This window comes from Choloepus didactylus, chromosome 21 (genome assembly GCF_015220235.1).
Source record: "Choloepus didactylus isolate mChoDid1 chromosome 21, mChoDid1.pri, whole genome shotgun sequence".
Lineage (NCBI taxonomy): Eukaryota > Metazoa > Chordata > Mammalia > Pilosa > Megalonychidae > Choloepus > Choloepus didactylus.
The window spans coordinates 27605902-27633375 of record NC_051327.1 but is presented as its reverse complement, the minus strand read 5'-3'; the positions used below and the strand labels follow the sequence as shown (position 1 = coordinate 27633375).

The 27474-nt window shown below is 42.2% G+C and overlaps 1 protein-coding gene and 1 pseudogene across 6 annotated transcripts in view; one reads left to right on the top strand and one right to left on the bottom strand.

Moving 5' to 3' along the window:
• Positions 1–15331, bottom strand: part of RAB11FIP3 (RAB11 family interacting protein 3) — a 92562-nt gene extending 77231 nt beyond the window's left edge. For 2 of the 6 annotated variants that reach the window (XM_037814113.1, XM_037814115.1), the window contains exon 1: positions 14655–15309. In XM_037814113.1, coding sequence (XP_037670041.1) covers positions 14655–15128 — 474 coding nt within the window. In that variant the 5' untranslated portion in view covers positions 15129–15309. Of the gene's footprint in view, positions 1–14654 lie in introns of all 6 variants that reach the window. The other 4 variants (XR_005213527.1, XR_005213526.1, XM_037814116.1 and 1 more) reach the window with 4 other exon arrangements.
• LOC119518006 lies at positions 1964–2634 on the top strand (annotated as a pseudogene).
• Positions 15332–27474: the final 12143 nt, after the last annotated feature.

Below are 27474 nucleotides of genomic sequence, written 5' to 3'. Positions count from 1 at the left end.
CAAATTAAAATATAAAGCAATCTATAGAGACAGAAACAGATCAGTGGTTATGCAGGGATAGGGTAGGATATTGGGATTGAGAACTAACTGCTAAGGGGTATGGGATTTTTCTTTTTGGAGTAAAGAAAATATTCTAAAATTGATTGTGGTAATGAATACACAACTCTGTGAATGTACTCAGAGCCACTGATTGTACACTTTGGATGGACTGTATGGTGTATGAATATATCTCAATAAACCTGCTTTTGAAAATACACTGGAAAAGCTCTCAACAACAACAAACCCTAACAATCCCACAGGAGTTTTGTTAACTCTGTAATTTCCAGAATTACAAAAAAATAATACTCAGAATGTCAGGTTCTGAACGAAAGTTACTACACAAAGAAACAGGAAAATATGGTCCATTCACAGGAAAAAAACAAATTTGCCATAAACCTTCCCTGGGGAAGATCACACATTTGAACTATTAGTCAAAGAATTAATATCAACCAACTTAAATATGTTTAAAGGGCTAAAGAAATCCATATATAAAGAACTAAAGGAAATTAGGAATACACTGTCTGAACAAAATAGAGATAGATTTTATAAAAAGGAACCAAACATTCTTTCTGATGTAAGGAAAATGTTCAGAGATAGATTGTGGTGATGAACGCATAACTATGTTATCATACTGTGGACAGTGGATTGTATATCATGGATGATTGTATGGTGTGTGAATGTATTTCAATAAAACTGAATTTAATAAAAAAAAAAAAGGAACCAAACGAATTTTAGAGCTTCAAAGAACAGTAATTGAAATGAAAAACTCATTTAATTAGACAGATTAGACAGCTTAAACAGCCGATTTGAACAGACAGAAGAAAGAATCAGCAAACTTGAAGACAAGACCATCGAAATCATCCAGTGTGAGGGGCAGAAAGAAACACAATGAAGAAAAATGAACAAAACCTGAGGCAACTGTGGAACACCGTCAAACATACCAACATAAGCATCACTGCAGCCCCAGAGAGCAAGAGAAGGTAAGGGGCAGAAAACGTATTCCCAGAAATAACGGCCAAAAACGTCACAAGTCTAAGGAAAGACATGAGTAGAAAGACATCCAGGAAGTGCAACAAACTCCAAGCAGGACAGGCTCTAAGAGATCCGCACCAAGACACAGCAGCGTGAAATTGTCAAAACCCAAAGACAAAAGATAGGAGTTTGAAAGCAGCAAGAAAGGTGCGACTTGTCACATACAAGGGATCCCCAGTAAGAGTAAAGAGGATTTCTCATCAGAAACCATGGAGGCCAGAAGACAGCAGGACGGCATATTTTTCCTTAAAGGAAAAACTCTTAACTGAGAATTCTATATGTGGTAAATTATCTTTCAGAAATAAAGGAGAAATTAAGACATTTACAGTTTAACAAAAGTTGAAAGGTTTCATTACCAGAAGACCTGCCCTACGAGAAAGGCTAAAGGGAGTCCTTTGGACAGAAAATAAAGGACATTAGGCAGTGCTTGAAGCCATAAAAGGAAATATAGAACACTGATAAAGGTAACTACATAGATGAGTATAAAATCCTGTATTATTGCACTTTTGGTTTGTAAATGATTTCCCCCCTTATGACTTAACAAACAAATGTGTAAAGTAACATTATAAATCTATGTTAATGAGCACACCATGAATAAGACGTAATCTGAGACGATAACATAAGAGGGAGGGATGGAGATGTACGGGAGCAGTTTGTATACTACTGAAACTAGGTTGGTACTAGTCACACTAGGTTGTTATTAGTTTAAAATGTTCATTGTAATTACAAAGGTAACCACTAAAAAAAACTTAAATATAAATATATAGAAAAACACAGATACAGAGAGAGGCAGTTGGCATTCCCATGGCCGGGCTCAGCGACCCTGCGGCCTTCCAGTGGCCTTCGGGAGAGGACTGTGAGTATTTTAGGACAGACCACACACATCGCAACAATGCCGGAAATAAACACCGACAACCTCAATGAGAAACAGGCTCAACTTCTGGCAAACGTGTATTATTATTGATGAAAATGACAATAAAATTGGAGCTGGGACCAAAAAGAATTGTCACTTGAATGAAAACATCGACAAAGGATTACAACATCAAGCTTTTAGTGTCTTCTTATTCAACACTGAAAATAAGCTCCTACTACAGCAGAGATCAGATGCTAAAATTACCTTTCCAGGTTTTTTCACCAAAACTTGTTGCAGTCACCCATTAAGTAGTCAGGAGAAGTTGAAGAAAAAGATGCATTTGGAATAAGACGAGCAGCACAGAGGTGCTTAAAAGTTGAATTAGGAATTCCCATGGAAGAGGTTCCTCCAGAAGAAATTATGAAACACAAATTCACTACAAGGCTCAATCTGATAGCATTTGGGGTGAACATGAAATTGATTACATTTTGTTTGTGAGGAAGAACGTAATTTTGGATCCAGATCCTAATGAGATTAAAAGCTATTGTTATGTGTCAAAGGAAGAACTAGAAGAACTTCTGAAAAAAGCAGCCAGTAGTAAAATTAAGATAACGCTGTGGTTTAAAATTATTGCAGAGACTTTCCTCTTTACATGGTGGGATAATTTAAATCATTCAAATCAGTTTGTTGAACATGGGAAAATAAGATAGTATGTGAAAGCAGGGATGAATAATTAGTAAAGTACTGGGAATTTCTGTATAGCAAACTTAGAATGATTTTTTTTTTAATGTGGTTCTCTATTCGGAAAACTCATTTGATACACTGATAATTTTACAACTAGAATTTGGGTAAAGAAGACTACTGACTTCTTAATTTTATTTCATATGCCCCATCTATATGTACTGTTCTTTGTAAAAGAAGACATTTATGAGAAATTGCTGTAAAATGGAAAACAAATAAATTTAACTTGTTGAAAAACATGTTCATGACAAATTTGAATAAGTGAAGCTCTTCACTGTTAATATTTTTCTGATAAATATTTCCAGAACATTTGTAGAGCACTTTGCTATTTGCTAGATGCTTTATGTATCACTGATTTCTTTTTTAAAATCACAGTCCAGGAAAATGTGCAAAGAAGCTATTTGTGTGGCTAACTCAAAACAGTGCTACTTAACTTTCATTATTAACATTAAATTAGTAGAACAGATTCAAGGGAAACTGAATGGTATATATCCTAAACTCTATCACTGTAAGTTGATTTTATGGTTTAATCATTCTGGAATCTCATTTGAAATTTAAAATTAATCACTGCTTTTGGCAATAAGCAGGCATTTATACTGATTAGATTAAATCTCTTAATAGTCTTGGCACTTACAAAAGTATATGTTTTCAGAATTACAGTGGACAGAGGGGTTCTGCGGCAGGGTTTCTTAACTTGGCACTGCTGACATTTGGGGCCACATGACTTTTGTTTGGGGACTGCCCTGTGCATTTCAGGACGTTTAGCAGCAACCCTGGCCTCCACCCACTAGAGACTAGTATCACTCTTCTCCCCCAACTGCAAGAACCAAAATCATGCCAGACACTGACAGATGTCCCCTGGGGACCAAAGTTGCCCTCAACCAAGAACCTCTGCTCGATAAAGTCAGGCCATACTATAGAAGAAAAACAAAAACAACAGAGAAAAGGTTACTGTTCAAGTTAAATGGATTCAAGTTATGTCCAAATCAAGGTGTCATCAAGGCAATGCTTTCTTCCTGGAGCCTGGTGCTCTGGGCTGGCTGCCAGCAATCCTTGGTCCTGGGCTCCTCTGTCACCTGGTGACGCACATGGGGCCTCTCCCCGCCTCTCTGCTGCCTTCCAGGTTACACTGAATTTCAGCTTCTTGCTTCCCATGGCTTTCTCTCGATTTTTGAGCTTCATTCTGATTACTAGGACTCTAGTAACAGGATTAAGACCATCCCAAGCCACACTTAAGGCTTAAGTGAAGTAACCTCATCAAAAGGTCCTACTTACGATGCAGTCACACCCACAAGAATGGATTAAGTTGAGGAACATATATTTTTCTGGGGTACTTACAGCTCCAAACTACCACACTATTAAATAACCCAATGGGTCAAACAAGAAATCAAAGGAAAATTACAAAATTTCCTGAAACAAGTGAAAACAAAAATATTACATACCAAAACTTATGAGATGTATTAAAGGCATTGCTCAGAGGGAAATATACAGCTCTAAATGCCTATATAAAAAAAAGAAGAAAGAACATAAATAGCCCGATTCCATACCTAAAGAAACCACAAGACCAGACTAAACCCAAAGTTAGTAGAAGAAAAGAAACATTAAATATTAGAGCAGAGATAAAAGAAATAGAGAATAAAAATAAAACAATAGAGAGACTCAACAAAACCAAAAGTTGGTGTTTCAAAGAGATCAACAAAATCAACAAACCTTTAGCCAAACTGACAAAAAGAGACACCACAAATTACTATCAGGAATGAAAGTGGGGACATTACTACTAACCTTACAGAAATAAAAAGCATTGTAAGAGGGTAATATGAACAAGTATATACCAACAAAAAAGAAAACCTACATGACATGGACAAATTCATAGAAACATACAAATTATCTAATGTGATATGATAAGAAACAAAATCTCAACAAATCTATGACTAGTAAAGAGATTGAATCAGTAATCAAAAACTTCACAACAACAACAACAAAAAAAGCCCAGGACTAGATGGTTTCATGCTAAATTCTACCAAACATTTAAAGAAGATTTAACAATCCTTCTCAAACCCTTCCAAAAAAATAGAAAAGGGATTACTTCCTAACTCATTCTCTGGAGCCTGATACCAAAGTCAAATAAAGAGAGCCCAAGAAATTTACAGACTAATATCCCTCAGGATAACTGATGCAAAGATCAACAAAATACTTGCTAACCAAATCCAACATTATAGTAAAAGGATTATACACCATGACCAAGTGAGATGAAGTCCAGAAATGCAAGGATGGTTCAACATAAGAAAATAAATGTAATACACCACATTAACAGAATGAAGGGGAAAAAACACACAATCATTTCAGCTGATGCAATAAAGGCATTTAACAAAATTCAACATCCTTCATGACAAAAACACTCAGAAAATTAGGATTCGAATGGAACTTTCCCAACATGATAAAGGGCCTTTATGAAAAACCCGCAGAAAATACCGTACTCAATGGTGAAAGACGAAAGTTATCCCCCAAAGCTCAGGAACAAGACAAGACATCCTCTGCTACCACTGTACAATGTACTGGAATACAGAATACTGTACTGGATAGCCAGAGCAACAAGGCGAGAAAAAGAAATACAAGGCAACCAAAATGGTAAGGAAAAAGTTAAAATACCCCTATTCGCAGATGATGTGATCCTCTATATAGAAAATCCCAAAGAATTCACATAAAGCTACTAAAACTAATAAATACATTAAAGTTGCAAGATACAAGGTTAACATGCAGGAGTCAGTTGGGTTTTCTATACACCAGGAATGAACAATCTGAAAAAGAAATCAACAAAAAATTGCATTTACAACAGCCTCTAAACAAATAAAACACTTAGAAATAAATTTAACCAAGGAGATGAAAGACCTGTACACTGAAAACTACAAAACATTGCTGGAAGAAATTAAAGAAGGCCTAAATAAATGTAAAGACATCTGTGTTCATGGATTGAAAGACTTAATATTAAGATCGCAATATTGTCTAAAGCAATCTACAAATTCAATGCAGTCCCAATCAAAATTCCAGCAGCCTTTTCCACAGAATTGCAAGGGGCCCCAAATAACCAAAACAATTTTGAAGAACAAAGTTGGAGGACTTATACTTCCTGACTTCAAAACTTACTACAAAGCTACATAATTAAAACAGTTTGCTCCCCCCTACGTGGGATCAGACACCCAGGGGAGTGAATCTCCCTGGCAACGTGGAATATGACTCCCGGGGAAGAATGTAGACCCGGCATCGTGGGACGGAGAACATCTTCTTGACCAAAAGGGGGATGTGAAAGGAAATGAAATAAGCTTCAGTGGCAGAGAGAATCCAAAAGGAGCTGAGAGGTCACTCTGGTGGGCACTCTTACGCACACTTTAGACAACCCTTTTTAGGTTCTAAAGAATTGGGGTAGCTGGTGGTGGATACCTGAAACTATCAAACTACAACCCAGAACCCATGAATCTCGAAGACAGTTGTATAAAAATGTAGCTTATGAGGGGTGACAAGGGGATTGGGAAAGCCATAAGGACCAAACTCCACTTTGTCTAGTTTATGGATGGATGTGTAGAAAAGTAGGGGAAGGAAACAAACAGACAAAGGTACCCAGTGTTCTTTTTTACTTCAATTGCTCTTTTTCACTCTAATTATTATTCTTGTTATTTTTGTGTGTGTGCTAATGAAGGTATCAGGGATTGATTTAGGTGATGAATGTACAACTATGTAATGGTACTGTAAACAATCGAAAGTACAATTTGTTTTGTATGACTGCGTGGTATGTGAATATATCTCAATAAAATGATGATTAAAGAAAAAAGAAAAAAAAAAAAAGAGTTAAGGGAGGAGACAGATACCCTCTTTTGTTGCTCAGATGTGGCCTGTCTCTCTAAGTCAACTTGGCAGGTGAACTCACTGCCCTCCCCGCTATGTGGGACCTGACTCCCAGGCGTGTAACTCTCCCTGGCAATGTGGGACATGACTCCTGGGGATGAGCCTGGACCCAGCATTATAAAATTGAGAAAGTCTTCTTGACCAAAAGGGGAAAGCAAAATGAAACCATATAGATTCAGTGGCTGAGAGATTTCAAATGAAGTCAAGAGACCATTCTGGAGGGTATTCTTATGTGCTATATAGATATCCCTTTTTAGTTTTTAGTCCTTTGGAATAGCTAGAAGTAAATACCTGAAACTGTCGAACTGCAACCCAGTAGCCTTGATTCTTGAAGACCATTGTGTAACTATGTAGCTTACATGGTGTGACTTTGTGATTGTGAAAACTTTGTGGTCTATGCTCCCTTTATCCAGTGTATGGACAGATGAGTAGAAAAATGAAGACAAAAATTAAATGAAAAATAGCATGGGATGGGGGGGTTGGGATGTTTTAGGTGTTACTTTTTACTTCTACTTTTATTTTTATTATTTTTTTTTTTTGGAGTAATGAAAATGTTCAAAAACTGATTGTGAAGATGAATGCACAACTATATAATGGTACTGTGAACAACTGATTGTATACTGTGGATGACTGTATGATATGTGAATATATCTCAATAAAACTGAAGTTTAAAATAAATAAATAAATAAATAAAACAGTTTGATATTAGCATAAGGATAGACATACAGACCAACAGAATAGAATTAGGAGTCCAGAGTTAAATCCACACATCTATGGCCAGTTGATTTTTCAGTAAGGGTGCCAAGTCAATTCAATGGGAAAATAATAGTCTTTTCAACAAATGGTGCTGGGACAACTGGAAATCCATATGACGTGCAAAAGAATAAATGTGGACCCCTACCTCTCACCATACACAAAAATTAATTCAAAATGCATCAATGGCCTAAATATAAGAGCTAATACTATAAAACTCTAGCAAGAAAACATAGGGAAATATCTTCAGGACCTTGTAAGTAAGTAATGGATTTTTAGATTTTGTACCAAAAGCACAAGCAATAAAAGAAAAAATAGGCAAAATGGACTTCATAAAATTAAAAACTTTAGTGCATCGAAAGACATTATCAAGAAAATGAAAAGACACTCTGCAGAATGGGAAAAAAAATTTGGAAATCATTTCTCTGATAAAGGTTTAATATCCAGAATATATAGAGAACTCATACAACTCAACAACAAAAAGACAAACAACCCAACTAATAAATGGGTCAAGGATTTGAATAGATCTTTCTCCAAAGACTATGTTCAAATGGCCAATAGGATATGAAAACATGCTCAACACGATTAGCCATTAAAAAAATGCAAATTAAAACTACAATGAGATACCACTTTATACCCACTAGGATGGGTATTTAAAAACCTGAAAATAAGTGTTGTGAGGATGTGGAGAAACAGGAACCCTCATACATCGTTGGTGGGAATGTAAAAAGGTGCAGCTGCTGTGGAAAACAGTTTGGCAGTTCCTCGGAAAGTTGAACAAAGAATTATTATATGACCTGACAATTCCACTCCTAGGGTATGTACCCTGAAAAACTGAAACCAGGGACTCAGATATTTGCCCATCAATGTTCACTGCAGCATTATTCACAGTAACCAAAAGGTGGAAGCAACCCAAGTGCCCCTCAACAGACGAATGAGTAACCAGAGTGTGTCTGTCCAGAGGATGGAGCATCACGCAGCCCTAGAAAGAGGCGAAGTGCTGGTACAACCTACACAATGGATGAACCATAACGACATCGTGTTGAGTAGAATAAACCGGACACAAAAGGACAAATATTATTTGATCTTACTTTTATGAAATATTTTGAATAAGCAAATTCAAATAGACAGAAAGGAGAAAAGTGGTTACCCAGGGGTGGGGGGGAGGCAGTAATTGACAGTTATAACTAAATGAGTATGAGTTTTGGTTTGGGATGACGAAAATAGTCTGGAAGTAGATATTGGTGAAAGTCACACAGTATTGTCCACTTACTTAATATCAAAATGGTTAAAATGACATTTATATTATCTTTTACCACAATTGAAAATTTTTTAAAGTAAATAATTTATATTATATAAATTTAAATTTATATAAATTTATTTATAAATAAATTTATATGAATTTATTTATAAATTTATTTGTTTATATTATTTATATTATATATAAATTTATAAATATTATTTATATTTATATTTATTTATATAAATACAATAATTTATATTATCTTTTACCACAATTGAAAATTTTTAAAAGTAAATAAATAAAAATAATAAAGTTACTTCAATAGACTTTCACAGGAAATGCTAATCTCTCTAACCAATGTGAATTTTCCCTTCTACTGTGGCTCAAACAACCTGTTAATAAAATAAAAATTACCAGATAATGGTAATTGATTAATCAGTTCAGTGGCAGGCAGCAGTTTATAAAATGCCACTGGACTGCCTGTGACAGCAAAACTCTAAGCACATTGTTCTGATGATTCACTCACTTCCCAATGATTTACGGCAACAGAAGCTTTTATAATACTGAACAATTCTTACCTAACAGACAAATCACCTGTAAACAGACTCAGCCAATAGGTACTACATCTCTCATAACCTGAGTTTTAGGCTTTGAGGTGGGCAAATTTGCTTAATGAGGAATCAGAATATGTGAAATGAAAAAGAACAATGACTCACAAAAGCTTCTAATGTCAACAGCACCAGTAAGGCCTCACTACCCCAGAGCCCTAGTTCAAAACAAGGACATAAACAGGTTAAGTTCACTTTGACTACGCCAGGTCTATTCACCTGTAAGCACAGGAGTCTCTACGCACCTTTACAAAGTTCTGTAAATGTTTTTTAAAAATTACCCAATAAGAGATAAGGTAAAATCGATCATTTAACAAATTAGAATTCCAGGAGCTTTATATCCTTAAGTCCTTCTAAAGACATAGGTCAGAAACAGCTAGAGTTTCAAGTTATCCACATTCTGAAGCTCTGGGCAAAAAGGGCTTAAATTAACACAAAGCGGTATGCATACTCTATTTACAGCCGATGCTGAATGTTACCCGGCCCCTGGGTTTGTTTGGTATTAAAAACTTCTCAATTCTACATACACACCCTGCACAGGGCACAGCCCTGCAGAAGGGGCACTGAGGCCACTCTCCTGTGCCCAGCTCTGCCCCCTCGGCTGTCTCAGCCACAGACTTAGGCCAAGAGGCTGGGACACCTGCTTCAGCAACAAAGCCAGGTTAGCTCTAGTTTCAAAAATTATTGTGTTTTTCATAACACAAGGATCTTGTAAAATTGTAACCAGAGGAATGCCAATTTGTCTAAAACAAGTATGAACCATCTTAAATTTACTTAAGTTAGATATTGATGAAAACACAATGACTACGTGAAAGCTAAGCTTCAAGAATTAGCAGCCTTTTCTAATAGGCAGTTTTCCAAATATCAATAAAAATTAACAATCCAGATTCAATAACCATCTGCAAATGTTAACTCAATGTTCTACAGTTCTATAATTTACTAGAAAATCTAAATTTTTTCAGATGTATTTGGCATATTCACATAAAACCCTAAAATTCTGAGTCAACCTGAAACATGTAAATATTTTACAGTTAGTGTTTCCTTATGTTTTTTCCCCTAAAGACTGTAATGAAATTTTTTACTGGATTCTCTTTTACACTGTTTGAAATCCATGCTATGTGCTTGTACAAGTATTACTTTTCAAAATAATTAAAATAACACCAGTAACACAACAGAAAATTTTGCAAATACTCCAAATAAAACAGACCCTATTCCCATCACGCCCCCTTCCGACACAGTCACCCCCCAACACACATACAACTAAAATTATTTTTTATAATTCCTTCAAGTCTTTTCTCACATGTAATTTTCACATAGTTATAACTGTGGTGTATGTACAATTTAGTGTCTCACTCTATTCATTTATATACTAAGTGCTAACCTAAATTATTGCTGATCCTTTGTAATCATCGCTTTTAAGGGCTACATAATAATAGTTTAAGTGGATACTTACTCCTTTTACTTGATACTTAGATTAGAAACTAATATTTAGACTCTGTTTCCAGAACTTAAACAAAGTAAGTGTTTGGAAGGGAAGCAACCCTTAAGCTTGGTGGCCTTTACCACCTTTCCTGTGTAGTCTCCATGGAATTCAAGTCTTCCTGTAAGTTAGGCACTAAACTGGAATAATCAGTAGCAATTCTGAATCTTCTGGGACAAGTAAACCTTAGGCTTTCATTAAAGGATATGCCTGAAGTCCAAGACCTTCAATTTCAAAAATCTTGGATCAAATTCAAAGCAAGATCTGTAATTATACCATTGTTGTACAAGGAAGCAAATATACCATATATTTTGATTTACATAGCTGTATTCTGTAGGAAGACAACAAAATGCTTACAGTAATTTTCTCTGACTGGTGGGATACAGGTGATTCTTATTTTTCTCTTTTTTTGCTTACTGGTATAATCTAGTTTTGTTTTCTAAAACACTGAACATTTATTATAAAAATAATTAAGCTTCTATCCAATATGATCTCAACTGTGTAATTTTATACATAGTTGATAATGTGCATGTACACAAAAAAATCTAGAAGGAAATACACTAAAATGCTAACGGCATTTTTCTCAGGAATGTGGGATTATTGGTCATTTTTAATGTGTGTGTGTGCCTGTGCGCGCAGTGATACACACACATCACAGTATTTCCTGGCTTCTTTTCAATAACCATGTATTACTTTCATAGTATGAAGAAAGCATTTTTAAACACCAACAAAACTGCCTGTGGTCAAGCACAGAAGCAGAACACACACACACCAGCTCTTCTCTCTCACTCACACACATGCTCACACACCAGGCCAAGGACAGGACTAGAAAGGACAGGAGCAACTGGAAGCTGCAGCCAAATGACCCTAGCAACTCCCCCCTGCCACCAGGTGAGAAGCAGCAACACCACCTTGAGCGGCCACTTCCACACGCGCCAGAGAGGACAGAGTGCCCACTGGAATGCACGTGCTTAACTGACTAAAACAATAAAATGTGAAGACAACTGTAGGATTATGATTAATGCCTCTGAAAAATAAAACAAAAGGAAACCAATCCTTTCTCGACACTCTCACAGTTTATTTACAATTCTGCTTTATAATTGGTTGTTCGTGCCTACAAAACCTCAGTCCTCCCTGTAGGAAGGGGTCATGTCAATGAAGAATCTCCAGGGATAATGGTGGCCTTAAAAATAACCTAGTCCAGCTTGACACCTATTGCCTGGACATCACATCTAACCCTAAATCCCAGCTTCAAGAAGATCCGACCAGAAACTCCACTGCAGCCCTGTCTCCTTTCACTGCTGACTCCTGCTGGCATCGGGTTGCCTTACATCACACCTGATCTACCACCAGGTGATGTAATGCAACCCAGTGCTCAAGAAAGCCACCTGTGTTATCAATGAGCATGGCTCCTATTAAAAATTCAGATAATCCACTTACATAATTTAAAACGCTGTCTTCATAAATCTTCCTTCATAAACAGATTACATAAAAGATACTGAACATGCCACCTCTGAAATTTGGACAATAATCAAGACAATCGAGTTGCTGTTATCAGGGACTGACCAGCCAAAGAGCCTCACGTGCTCAGTATTTTGAAATCTCAAGGTGGAAAGAAAGCACAAAATCCTATGGTCTTTATTGCCATTATTCAGTTTATCTGAACTGTTCCTTGGATTCCTGAAAAGTCATGAATCATGTTTTAAAAAAAATCCTTATCTTTTGAAACTATTTACTGAAATATTTATGGATGAAATGATATAATGTCAGGAAACTGCTTCAAAAATAATATGGGATAGGGAGTGGGTTAGACAAAGTGAAACAAGACTGCTGAAAATAACTGCTGAAGCTGAGTGGTGGCTACAGGGGTTCATTAAACTATTCTCTCTATTCTTGTGTATATTTAAGAATTTTCATTTAAAAAATAATCATCACGAGATAGAATTCTTCACTTTTCTCTAAACTACTTTAAGAGAACACATCTCTTTGCTCCTTTAAGACGTGTCCTGACATGAAATTAGGAAAGAGCAAACCTAAATCACAATAAAAGCAAAGCTTACACAGACACAAAAACCAACCTTCCGCCGCCCTATAAACTATCCGCTCCAGAGCAGCACCCTAGAGAGCTCAAAGTTATTCTCCACTATCCCAGGAGCCCAGTCCAAACCCAGGCATCACCTGCAGTCCGGCTGCCTCCTCCTGAGCGGTCTGGGAGAAAGGACAAAAGCAACAGTGCCCCGGGGCCGCTCACTCGCCCAGCATCCCCATACCCTGAATCATCCAGGCCTCGCCCCCAGCCTCGAATTTCACCAGGGGCTGTCAGGGTAAAGAAGCAAAGAATTGTGACTAACTTCCACTTTGTGATCGCAAAAAAAGCTCCCCCCGAAATGGCAACCCGGTTTTTCCCACTGTGATCAAGAAGGGAAATTATGACAAGAAATGCTTCTTAAATTTAAAGAATTTTATGAAAGTCTGTATAAGATACAGCTTTGAAGGAATATTTTTGAGCCACCACATATATATATAATAAAAGCAGAAACCACCTAAGAAGGGTTAAGAGCCAGAAGACCCTGTTTCAGCGCTGGCTGTAAGGCACCGAGGAAGTCACTTCTTTCTCAGCTTCCCATTTCCTGCCTATTAAAGTAGGGATGAACCCTGCTGGGCCTTACCACCTCAGAGAACTGTGGAACGACCCAGTGAAGGCGGGAACGAGCCAGCTGCAGAGGCTCTGTCAGACTCAGGGAGATGCATCACGTTAGCAAACAACACCCATGGATACCCAAGGTGTTCTCAGGACCAAAGGCAAGAAGGAAAAGCATCGGAAGAACCCAGACCAGGAGCCACAACCCCTGCTACACTTCAAGGACACTCATGGTTGCACATCTCTGCCCCCGACCCCGACTAGGAGAGGGGAGACCATCCTGCGCACTCAACAAGGAGCACCGACCGACTGATGACTAGGACCCAGTTGGATCTGCCCAACTGCCACAGCAAAGACTCCAGGGGCACAGGGATTCCTTGTAAAGGCTGCTATCTATGGCTGACACCTTAAATAGCAGCATGTCAGTTTTACCTCTCTTCCTAAAGACCATTTTGGCTCAAACATGCATGTGAACTTCAACACCCACTTAAACGCCTGTGTGTGAGAGAGAACAACAAAATACAAAAATTAGCCTATCAGCACCTTAGGATTTCCTACCGAGCTAGATATCCAAAAGTGAACACTGGTAGCCTGTTTGCTGACCGCCAGATTATCAGCAGGACACACAGCCCTGCTTTTGCCTCCACCTAACCTTTAATGGATGCCAAGGGTTGGACCCGAGGCCCACCACCCCTGACCAGCCATCGCCCTGGGAACTCCGGGGCCTTGCACACCCCACCGTGCACTCAGGGCCAGTCTCGCCTCTCCTGCAGAGAGGCACGGATGCAGTTCAGCCAGGTTTGTGCTCCCCACAGGGCTCTCCAGCTCTTCCCCTTCTCTCTCACACAGAAGGTACACAAGTGACTTTAAATCCCAAGGACCTTCTACAAGCATTCGTTGTCTCCCCAACAATGAAAAGGAAAAAAATCTAAGTAGAACAAATACCAACCACACACAGGGTCCAGCTGGCTGCAAGAGGCTCAGCAACGCCTGGCCTTTAGGGTCCTAACTTCAGGGAACTCTGCCAAGCCAAACCGAAACACCTCTTCGCGGGGCTGGAAGCAGGGAAGCCCCTGACTCCCTGAAACAGAACTTCGTTCTAAAGGGAAAGGGAGGCTTAGGCTTTAGTGAAATTCAGCCTGGAATGAAAGCAGAAGCGAGTTAAGAGGAAAAGTCTTAGCCTGCATTTCAGAACGGCAGCTGATCCAGTGGACCCATCAAACGGCGGAGACCCCCGAGCCCGTCTGCGGAGCCCCCGAGCTCGTCTGCGGAGCCCCCGAGCCCGCCTGCGGAGACGGGGAGACCCCCGAGCCCGCCTGCACAGTGCTGCCCCACACTCGGGCCGAGGGCGCTCTCGGGGTTACCTGCTCTGCCCCATAGACGGTGGCGAACTGGACGAAGTCCTCGATGCGGACGAAGCCGTCCCCGTCGCCGTCCAGGGCATCGAACACGGCTCGGAGGCGGGGGGCCTCCTCCTGGCACCCCGCAGGCTCGCTGGGAACGGCGGGGGGCTGGCCGAAGCCCGCGGGCTGGTCCAGGGCGCTGGGACCCTCGTCCAGGGCCAGCTCGCCCGCGGCGCAGGCGGCGAAAGGAGGGAAGAGGGCGACCTCCCCGCGGAGAGGCACGGTCCCCGGGCAACTTTGGGGAGCATCACGCTCCGGCTCCGGGGCCCAGCACAGGAGCAGGCCGAGCTCTGGAGGCGGCGGGCCGGGGTCCGGGGCCGGGCGCTCCGCCGCGCAGGCTCCCCCGCCGGCCCGCCGCCCCCGCCGCGCGTCCTCCGGGCCCGGCGCGCAGGGGGGCCCCGGGGCCGCCTCGGGCCGCGCCGGCTCCGTCTTCATCGCGAGGCCAGCGGCGCGCGGGCACGGCGCTCGGGGCGCTCAGGGCGCGGGCATCCCCGCGGGGGCGGCGGGCGGGGGCGCGCGGGCCGGCCGGGCTGCTCGGGCTGGCGCTCGGGCCCGGCTCCGCGCTCGCCCATGGCGCCGCCGCCTCACCTGCCCTCGCCCCGGCGGCGCGGGCCCATGGCGGCGGGCGCGGGGCCGGACGAGGGCCGCGGGGGCCGCGGGGGGCCCGGGGGTCGGGAGGACGGCGAGGCCGAGGGGGCGGGGAGGCCGGGGAGGACGCGGGAGCCGAGGGGCCGAGGCGGCCGGGGGTTCCGCGGAGGACGCGGGGCCGGGGAGGATGCGGGAGCCGAGCGGCCGGAGAGGCGGGGGGACGCCGGGGCCGAGGCGCGCGAGGCGGCTGAGGAGGCTGAGGAGGCTGAGGAGGCTGAGCGCGCCGAGCGACGCCGCCGCCGCGACCGCCCTGGCCCCGCCCCTCCGTCGGGAGTGACGTCGGCACGTCGCTGCGTCCCCGGCCCCGCCCCTCAGGCCGGCTATAAAAGCGGGCGCCGGGGCCGCCCGTGCTGCAGCGGGCCGCGCGAGGGTGGCCTTCCGGGCGTTAGGATTACGCGGCGGAGCCGCGGGCGTGACGTAGCCGGTGGGGTGGGCAGGCACCGGCCGGACTGTGCGGCTGTTGCCGCCGTGGGCCCACGATCCCCCATGGCGACCCACGTCCCTGGCGGATACGCTCCCCCGAGGAGCCGACGAGCCCCGAAATGTGCCCCGTTCCCGAGGGGTTGAGTCCTGTGTGCCGAACGCAGAGAACGAAGTCCTAGCACGACGGGGAGCAATCCCCGTAGGAAGGGGCGCACGTGGGGCCGACGGGGCCCGGGTGGCGCCGCCCTCCCCGCAGCCTGGCGGAAGAGCGCGGAGGTCGAGGGAGTCCCCGAGGCGCGATCTGGCCCCGCGCGCTCGCCTTCCCCGGGTGCTTCTCGCCTGCAACCCAAGCAGCGCACGGTGAGGCGCCGAGAGCTTCGTTTGCAGCCATGACAAGGATTTTTTATATGATGCCCAGTGTTGCCTGCCTGCAGCCGAGCTCCCAAGCACCGCGGCAGTCTGTGACAGGTGACATCGGTTTCTCCAGGTGTCGCCCCACCCTTAGCAGGCACGCGGCTAGATACACGCTAGGAGGAGCAGGTGGGATGCCCAGGCCCCAGGCGAGGTGCTAAATTTAGTGTGCGATGCACTTGAGCTGGGGAAAGAATGAACCCGTATTTTTATCCTTCCGGGCACCAGCGCCAGATACAGTTTCATAAGTAGCTTTGGCAAGAAGTGAGAGAAACGGAACCTTCCTCTGCTTCCGAGTGCGTGGGGAGGCGTTGGATCTTAATCAACAGAATTAAAACAGAATCCCCTGCGCACCATCCACAAACCAGGCGGTCTAGCCACGCAGTGGAATAGTACTCAGCTGTAGAAAGTGCAGTGCTGGTGCACGCCCCAACGCGGATGAACCTTTTAAAGATGGGGTGCTGAGGCAAATAAGCCAGACACAAAGGGATAAAGAGTGCATGATTTCTCTCATATGACAGTCTTAGACCCGGCAAATTCCTAGGACAGAACACACAGCAGTGCTTACCAGGGGAGGGGGCAGGGGAGAAGGGGGAGTTACCATTAAATGAGTGTGCGTTTTGGTTTGGGAGGATGAAAATAGTCTGGAAATAGATACTGGTGAAAGCTTCACAGTCTTGTCCATGTACCTAATGTTGAATTGTCCATTTAAAATGGTTAAGATGATTTTTATGTTATGTATATGTTACCACAATTAAAAATAAATAAGTTAATTATATGCTTTTTAAAAATCCCGCTGCACAGGGTACCAGATTTTGTGAGGTTATCATTGGAAAGGAAAGGCAGGAGAGCCATCCCTGCCCCACAAACTCATCCTCATTTTTTTTTTCTCAGAGCTCCATGCTTTCCTGAGGAAAATACTGCATTCACAGAATGAAACCATCTCCAGCTTGGCAAGTGTTTGCTAGAGTCGCTGTTATGCAAAATACCAGAAATGGACTGGCTTTTATAAAGGGGATTTATTAGGTTACAAATTTACAGTTCTAAGGTCATAAAAGTGTTCACACTAAGATGTGGTCGCGTCTACTGCGTCGGGGGGCGGCCGGTTGCTGAACCCTCGGCTCTCAGCGTTGCTCGGAGGGTACCGGCGGCGGGGGCTCTTTCCCGGAGGCGAGGGCGAGGCGGGGGACTTGGCCAGGTCCCCGGCGGTGGCATGCAAGGTGTGGAGGGCGGCGAGAGGAAACAGGCGGGACGCTTTTTTCAGGAGGGTAAAGCCAAGAGCCTTTATTCAGGGGTGAGCACCAGTTATATAGGCTGGCATAGAGGGCGGGGGTTGTTTGAAAAAGGGGCGGGAGTTGCTCTGGCAACGGTGCATGCGCACTGGCGGTGGCGGGAGTTGCTCTGGCAACGGGGGTGGCGGGCAAGATAAGGGGGGCGGTTTTCTCTGGCAAGCTTCCTGGCGCCCAACATGGGGCAAGATATTTTGGGTGAGGAAATGGGGCCTGCATCCGGCTTCACTTTCTCAGGCCCGGGGGGCTGTGGAGGGCGCTACCGCCCGTGCCCACCACCCTCCCCAGGGGCGGATCCGGTCCCCTGGCCCAGGCCCAACAAGTCGGAGCACGTAATCAGTATCCCGCACTAAGGCATCAACAAGAGGACACCTTCACTGAAGGAAGGCCAGTGGCGTCCAGAACACCTCTCTCAGCCGGGAAGGCACGTGGCTGGCGTCTGCTGATCCTTTGTTCCCGGGTTCTGGTTTCAAAAAGGCTTTCTCCAAAATGTCTCTGGGCTTCTGTCTCTCTTAGCTTCTCTCTCTCAGCCTCTGTGCATCCTTGCTTGTTCTCCCAGGGCGTTTCTCTCTAAGTGTCTGGGGATCCTCTCTTGGTTTCTCTGGGGCAAACTCTGGGCTTTGTCTCTTAGTTAGCATCTCCAAACATTCTTCTGTCTGCATCTCCCAGTGTCCTCAAGTGTCTCTCTCTGTGTTGGCTCTTAGCTTCTCCCAGGGGCAAACTCTGGATTACATATCTTAGCTCCTCTCCAAAATGTCTCTCTGTTTCTCCGAGCTCCCTGTCTCCGTGAGCTCTATTAAAGGACTCCAGTGAAGTAATCACTGGATGGGAGGGGTCACACCTCCATGGAAACAATCTAATCAAGCACCCTACCCTAATCAAAAGATATATTAATATCTGCCCTCACAGGACTGTATTAAAGGTGACTTTCGTAGGGCACGTCATGGATTCCAACTAGTACAGCAAGCATCTGAGGTTGAACTGGTGCCATCAGTACAGTTTTCAGAGGCAGCAATGCAGACCTGCCAGCCTTTCCTAACAGGGCTGCCCGTGTGAGCGGGAAAGGCCACGGTCCTCCAGCTGCACATGTGGCCTTCGGTCCCACCAAGGCTGGCTTTCGGAGGACGCAGATGCCGGCCGCGCTGCCCAGCCGATGGAGACGCGTATCCTGCTCAGCTGCCTGATGTGCCCACCTGGAAGCACCTCGTGTTGAGACCACTTGGAGAGGATGCCGTTCCCGAGCAGGGAGAAGGGATGTGTTCCCGCCCCGGCATGCAGCCCTGGATGTCCACAGTCTGTGGACATTTCTTATCAGTATCACCCAACCCAGGTGAAGATGGCCAGTCCACCAGGTAGCAGCCCTGCTGCCCCCGTGACACAGGATTTCCCCCGTTTGCCCCTCTGATGTGAGTATAAAATGGCCCTTGTTTTATTCACAATTATCTTGACACTAGCATGGTTAGCTTTCTTCCCATAACTACAAGCCAGCTGGGAATGCCCTCTGCAAATTGCCCAATTGCATCCCTTGCTGGATTTTCTAGTGGGAACTCTGACTTTCTGTTTGGATTAAATCCCTCATCAGTCTTGGTTGTTGCAAATGTCTTCTCCAGGCCTGTGACCCCGCCCTGAACTTTGTCGGCAGGGATCCTCAGTCTCAGGGCACACCCCCGAGCATGGGCCACCAGCACATTGCCGCCCCTGCCCGCATCCAGCCTCAGCTGGATTACATGGCGCCAAGTCCACAGAATGGAGTAACAAGAGTCTCTTCACCAAATGGGCTACAACTGGAACTCCGCATGCAGAAGGATGACTGTGGGCCCCTACCTCTCACCATATACAAACATTAATTCAAAATGCATCAGTGGCCTAAATACGAGAGCTAACATTACAAAACTCTGAGAAGAAAACATGCAGAAATATCTTTGGGACCTTGTAGTAGGCAATGGATTTTTAGATTTTACACGAAAAGTACGAGCAACAAAAGAAAAAATAAACAACATGGACTTCATAAAAACTTTGGTGTATCAAAAGACATTAACAATAGCTATCAGTACAATTATAAAAATGTGCTATCATCAATTGTAACAAATATTCCACACCAATGCAAGCTGTTAATAGTAGGGTGGTATATGGGAATTCTGTATTTTATGCATGATTGACTCTAATAAATAAATAAAAATTCTTATACACAAAGACATTATCAAAAAAGTGAAAAGACAACCTACAGAATGGGAGAAAATATTTGGGAAACCATATAAGGGTTTAATATTCAGAATATATAGAGAACTCATGCAACTCAACAACAGTAAGACAAAAGAAAAACAATTTAAAAATGGGCCAAGGATGTGAATAGACATTTCTCCAAAGAAGACATCCAAATGGTAATAAGTACATGAAAACATGCTGAACATCATTAGTCATTAAAGAAATGCAAATAAAACTACAATGAGATATCATTTCACACCCACTGGGGTGGTATATTAGAGTTCTCTGGGGAAACAGAACCAAAAAGAGATATCTGTAAATACAGGATTATATAAAAGTTTCTCACTCAACTGTGGGTATGCACAAATCCAAAGTCCATAGGGCAGGCAGCGAACTGGCAACTTCTAGGAAGATGTTCAATGAACCCTTCGGGAGACGCTGACTGGCTAAAGAAGTTTAGGTCCTCTATCTGTCTTGCTTAAAAGTCTTCAACTGATTGGATTAAATCCAGCTGATTGCCTTCTCTCACTGTGGAAGACACGCCCTTTGTGGAAGTCATGAGACACAGGTGCAGTCAATTGACGGATGATTTAATAAACCAGCCTTCTGGTTTATTAACCAGCTACAAATGTCCTTGCAGTAATGGTTAGGCCAGTGCTTGCTTTACCAGACACCTGGGCACCATCACCTGGCCAAGATGACACATGAACCTAACCAGCACAGATGGCCTGTATTAAAATATTTGAAAATTACAAGTGTGATCCGGGACACAGAAATATGAACCCTCACACATTGTTGATGGGAATGTAAAATGGTGTTGTCACTGTGGAAGATGGTTTGGTGGTTCCTCAGAAAGTTAAACACAGAATTACCATATGACCCAGCAATTCCACTCCTAGGTAGTACAAACCCAAAAAAATTGAAAGCAGGAACTTGGACAGATATCTGTACCCCAATGTTCATAGCAATATTATCCACAATTGCCAAAAGGTGGAAGCAACCCAAGTGTCTATCAACGGATGAATGAATAAACAAAATGTGCCACATCCGTATAATGGGATGTTATTCAGCCGCGGAAGGGAATGAAGTTTTGGTGCGTGCTACAACTTGAATGAACCTTGAAAGGTTGTTAAGGGAAATAATTCAGACACAAAAGGACAGCTATTGTATAATCTCATTTATATGAGATAACTAGAATACACAAATTCATAGAGAAAGAAGATTCCAGTGTACCGGGGCGAGGGTGGGGAATGGGAACCTAACCCTTAATGGGGACAGAGTTTCTCCCAAGAGGGGTGGAAAGTTTCGGTGATGGATGATGATGACAGTAGCACAACATTGTGAATGTAATTAAGACCGCTGAATTGTATACTTGAAATGTTATGTTGTATATATGTTGCCAAAATCAAATTTTTAAAAAATACATAACTTATATATAGCAATTAACTCTTAACAAGAGTATATAAAGAACTTCCACAACTCAAAAATAAAAAGAGACTAAACACCACAACTTCCCAAGAAAAGGGGGGTGTCCGCTCACAGCCATCATCCTGGTGGACAGGAAACACTCCTGCCCATCGCCAGCCCCATAGCCCAGAGCTGCCCCAGACAACCCAGTGTGACGGAAGCGCTTCAAATAACAGGCACACACCACAAAACTGGGCGTGGACATTAGCCTTCCCTGCAACCTCAGCTGAATGTCCCAGAGCTGGGAAGGTGGAGCAGTGTGAATTAACAGAGCCCCATTCAGCCATCATTTCAGCAGACTGGGAGCCTCCCTACACAGCCCAGCAGCCCAGAACTGCCCTGGGGGGACGGCACTCACCTGTGACATAGCACAGTCATCCCTCAACAGAGGACCCGGGGTGCACAGCCTGGAAGAGGGGCCCACTTGCAAGTCTCAGGAGCCATACGCCAATACCAAGGACTTGTGGGTCAGTGGCAGAAACAAACTGTGGCAGGACTGAACTGAAGGATTAGACTATTGCAGTAGCTTTAAACCTCCAGGAACACCAGGGAGATTTGATTGTTAGAGCCACCCCCCCCCCCTCCCTGACCGCCCAGACACATGCCCCATATACAGGGCAGGCAACACCAACTACACACGCAAGCTTGGTACACCAATTGGACCCCACAAGACTCACTCCCCCACTCACCAAAAAGGCTAAGCAGGGGAGAACTGGCTTGTGGAGAACAGGTGGCTCGTGGACGCCACCTGTTGGTTAGTTAGAGAAAGTGTACTCCACGAAGCTGTAGATCTGATAAATTAGAGATAAGGACTTCAATTGGTCTACAAATCCTAAAAGAACCCTATCAAGTTCAGCAAATGCCAAGAGGCCAAAAACAACAGAAAATTATAAAGCATATGAAAAAAACAGACGATATGGATAACCCAAGCCCAAGCACCCAAATCAAAAGACCAGAAGAGACACAGCACCTAGAGCAGCTACTCAAAGAACTAAAGATGAACAATGAGACCATAGTACGGGATACAAAGGAGATCAAGAAGACCCTAGAAGAGCATAAAGAAGACATTGCAAGACTAAATAAAAAAATGGATGATCTTATGGAAATTAAAGAAACTGTTGACCAAATTAAAAAGATTCTGGACACTCATAGTACAAGACTAGAGGAAGTTGAACAACGAATCAGTGACCTGGAAGATGACAGAATGGAAAATGAAAGCATAAAAGAAAGAATGGGGAAAAAAATTGAAAAAATCGAAATGGACCTCAGGGATATGATAGATAATATGAAACGTCCGAATATAAGAGTCATTGGTGTTCCAGAAGGGGAAGAAAAGGGTAAAGGTCTAGGAAGAGTATTCAAAGAAATTGTTGGGGAAAACTTCCCAAATTTTCTAAACAACATAAATACACAAATCATAAATGCTCAGCGAACTCCAAATAGAATAATTCCAAATAAACCCACTCCGAGACATATTCTGATCACACTGTCAAACACAGAAGAGAAGGAGCAAGTTCTGAAAGCAGCAAGAGAAAAGCAATTCACCACATACAAAGGAAACAGCATAAGACTAAGTAGTGACTACACAGCAGCCACCATGGAGGCAAGAAGGCAGTGGCATGATATATTTAAAATTCTGAGTGGGAAAATTTTCCAGCCAAGAATACTTTATCCAGCAAAGCTCTCCTTCAAATTTGAGGGAGAGCTTAAATTTTTCACAGACAAACAAATGCTGAGAGAATTTGCTAACAAGAGACCTGCCCTACTGGAGATACTAAAGGGAGCCCTACAGACAGAGAAACAAAGACAGGACAGAGAGACTTGGAGAAAGGTTCAGTACTAAAGAGATCCGGTATGGGTACAATACAGGATATTAATAGAGAGAGGGGAAAAATATGACAAACATAAACCAAAGGATAAGATGGCTGATTCAAGAAATGCCTTCACGGTTATAACGTTGAATGTAAATGGATTAAACTCCCCAACTAAAAGATATAGATTCGCAGAATGGATCAAAAAAAATGAACCATCAATATGTTGCATACAAGAGACTGAACCATTATACAGTCCCACCAACAATGAATAAGAGTTCCAATTTCTCCACATCCCCTCCAGCATTTGTAGTTTCCTGTTTGTTTAATGGCAGCCATTCTAACCGGTGTTAGATGGTATCTCATTGTGATCTTAATTTGCATCTCTCTAATAGCTAGTGAAGCTGAACATTTTTTCATGTGTTTCTTGGCCATTTGTATTTCCTCTTCAGAGAACTGTCTTTTCATATCTTTTGCCCATTTTATAATTGGGCCGACTGTACTGTTGTCATTGAGTTGTAGGATTTCTTTATATATGCAAGATATCAGTCTTTTGTCAGATACATGGTTTCCAAAAATTTTTTCCCATTGAGTTGGCTGCCTCTTCACCTTTTTGAGAAATTCCTTTGAGGTGCAGAAACTTTTAAGCTTGAGGAGTTCCCATTTATCTATTTTCTCTTTTGTTGCTTGTGCTTTGGGTGTAAAGTCTAGGAAGTGGCCGCCTAATACAAGGTCTTGAAGATGTTTTCCTACATTATCTTCTAGGAGTTTTATGGTACTTTCTCTTATATTGAGATCTTTGGTCCATTTTGAGTTAATTTTTGTGTAGGGGGTGAGGTAGGGGTCCTCTTTCATTCTTTTGGATATGGATATCCAACTCTCCCAGCCCCATTTGTTGAAAAGACCATTATGACTCAGTTCAGTGACTTTGGGGGCCTTATCAAAGATCAGTCGGCCATAGATCTGAGGGTCTATCTCCAAATTCTCAATTCGATTCTATTGATCTATATGTCTATCTTTGTGCCAGTACCATGCTGTTTTGGCAACTGTGGCTTTATAATAAGCTTCAAAGTCAGGGAGTGTAAGTCCTCCCACTTCGTTTTTCTTTTTTAGAGTGTCTTTAGCAATTCGAGGCATCTTCCCTTTCCAAATAAATTTGATAACTGGCTTTTCCAAGTCTGCAAAGTAGGTTGTTGGAATTTTGATTGGGATTGCATTGAATCTGTAGATGAGTTTGGGTAGAATTGACATCTTAATGACATTTAGCCTTCCTATCCATGAACATGGAATATTTTTCCATCTTTTAAGGTCCCCTTCTATTTCTTTTAGTAGAGTTATGTAGTTTTCTTTGTATAGGTCTTTTACATCTTTGGTTAAGTTGATTCCTAGGTACTTGATTTTTTTAGTTGCTATTGAAAACGGTATCTTTTTCTTGAGTGTCTCTTCAGTTTGTTCATTTCTAGCATATAGAAACATTACTGACTTATGTGCATTAATCTTGTATCCCGCTACTTTGCTAAATTTGTTTATTAGCTCTAGTAGCTGTATCGTCGATTTCTCAGGGTTTTCTAGATATAAGATCATATCATCTGCAAACAATGACAGTTTTACTTCTTCTTTTCCAATTTGGATGCCTTTTATTTCTTTGTCTTGCCGGATTGCCCTGGCTAGCACTTCCAGCACAATGTTGAATAACAGTGGTGACAGCGGGCATCCTGGTCTTGTTCCTGATCTTAGAGGGAAGGCTTTCAGTCTCTCACCATTGAGTACTATGCTGGCTGTGGGTTTTTCATATATGCTCTTTATCATGTTGAGGAAGTTTCCTTCAATTCCTACCTTTTGAAGTGTTTTTATCAAAAACGGATGTTGGATTTTGTCAAATGCTTTTTCAGCATCTATTGAGATGATCAATTGATTTTTCCCTTTTGACTTGTTAATGTGTTGTAATACATTGATTGATTTTCTTATGTTGAACCATCCTTGCATGCCTGGAATGAACCCCACTTGGTCATGGTGTATGATTCTTTTAATGTGTCTTTGGATTCGATTTGCAAGTATTTTGTTGAGGATTTTTGCATCTATATTCATTAGGGAGATTGGCCGGTAGTTTTCCTTTTTTGTAGCATCTTTGCCTGGTTTTGGTATTAGATTGATGTTAGCTTCATAAAATGAGTTAGGTAGTGTTCCATTTTCTTCAATGTTTTGAAAGAGTTTGAGTAAGATTGGTGTCAGTTCTTTCTGGAAAGTTTGGTAGAATTCCCCTGTGAAGCCATCTGGTTCTGGGCATTTATTTGTGGGAAGATTTTTGATGACTGATTGGATCTCTTTGCTTGTGATAGGTTGGTTGAGGTCTTCTATTTCTTCTCTGGTCAGTCTAGGTTGTTCATATGTTTCCAGGAAATTGTCCATTTCCTCTACATTATCCAGTTTGTTGCCATACAGTTGTTCATAGTATCCTCTTATAATTTTTTTAATTTCTTCAGGATCTGCAGTTATGTCACCTTTTTCATTCATTATTTTGTTTATATGGGTCTTCTCTCTTTTTGATTTTGTCAGTCTAGCTAGGGGCTTGTCAATCTTGTTGATCTTCTCAAAGAACCAACTTTTGGTGATATTTATCCTCTCTATTGTTTTTTTGTTCTCTATGGCATTTATTTCTGCTTTCATCCTTGTTATTTCTTTTCTTCTACTTGGTTTAGGATTGGTTTGCTGTTCATTTTCTAGCTTCTTCAGTTGATCCATTAGTTCTTTGATTTTGGCTCTTTCTTCCTTTTTAATATATGCGTTTAGTGCTATAAATTTCCCCCTTAGCACTGCTTTTGCTGCATCCCATAGGTTTTGGTATGTTGTGTTCTCATTTTCATTCGTCTCTAAATATTTAGCAATTTCTCTTGCTATTTCTTCTTTAACCCACTGATTGTTTAGGAGTGTGTTGTTTAACCTCCAGGTATTTGTGAATTTTCTAAGTCTCTGATGGTTATTGACTTCTAATTGTATTCCATTGTGGTCAGAGAATGTGCTTTGAATAATTTCAATCTTTTTAAATTTATTGAGGCTTGTTTTATGTCCCAGCATATGATCTATTCTGGAGAAAGTTCCATGAGCACTAGAAAAGTATGTGTATCCTGGTGATTTGGGATGTAATGTCCTGTATATGTCTGTTAAATCTAATTCATTTATCAGATTGTTTAGGTTTTCAATTTCCTTATTGGTCTTCTGTCTGGTTGATCTAACTATAGGAGAGAGTGATGTGTTGAAGTCTCCCACAATTATTGTGGAAACATCAATTGCTTCCTTTAGTTTTGCCAGTGTTTCTCTCATGTATTTTGTGGCACCTTGATTGGGTGCATAGACATTTACGATTGTTATTTCTTCTTGTTGAATTGCCCCTTTTATTAGTATGTAGTGGCCTTCTTTGTCTCTCAAAACATCCCTGCATTTGAAGTCTATTTTTTCTGATGGAATACCACGCGGCAGTAAGAAGGAACGATCTGGTGAAACATGTGACAACATGGATGAACCTTGAAGACATAATGCTGAGCGAAATAAGCCAGGCACAAAAAGAGAAATATTATATGCTACCACTAATGTGAACTTTGAAAAATGTAAAACAAATGGTTTATAATGTAGAATGTAGGGGAACTAGCAATAGAGAGCAATTAAGGAAGGGGGAACAATAATCCAAGGAGAACAGATAAGCTATTTAACGTTCTGGGGATGCCCAGCAATGACTATGGTCTGTTAATTTCTGATGGATATAGTAGGAACAAGTTCACAGAAATGTTGCTATATTAGGTAACTTTCTTGGGGTAAAGTAGGAACATGTTGGAAGTTAAGCAGTTATCTTAGGTTAGTTGTCTTTTTCTTACTCCCTTGTTATGGTCTCTTTGAAATGTTCTTTTATTGTATGTTTGTTTTCTTTTTAACTATTTTTTCATACAGTTGATTTAAAAAAGAAGGGAAAGTTAAAAAAAAAATAAAAAGACAAAAAATTCAATATAAAATGTGCCAAAGATTTGAATGGATACACCAAAGAAGCTATACAGATGACAAATAAATACATGAAAAAATTTCAACATCACCTGTTGAAAATCTAATTAAAACTGCAATAAGATACTGCCTCACATTTACCAGAATAGATAAAACTAACAAGACACACCATACGAAATAGAGTTAATAAAAAAAAAAAAAAGATACACCATACCAAGGGTCGGCAAGGATGTGGGGGACTGGAACTCCCATGCACTACTGATGAGAACATAAAATGGTTTGGAAAACAGTGTGGGGAGTTCCTAAAAATTAAACATATACCTACCACACGAACCTGCCATTTCATCCCAGGAGAAGTGGCACTCTGCCCATGCGAAGACTTCCATGTACACGAATGCTCATGTCAGCTTTGTTTGTAATAGCTAAAAACTGGGAGGTCCCAAATACTCATCATCAGGTGAGTGGATAAACAAACACCATGGAAGGCAACTCGGCAACCGAGAGCAACAGTCCTCTGGTACAAACAGGACCGTGGTG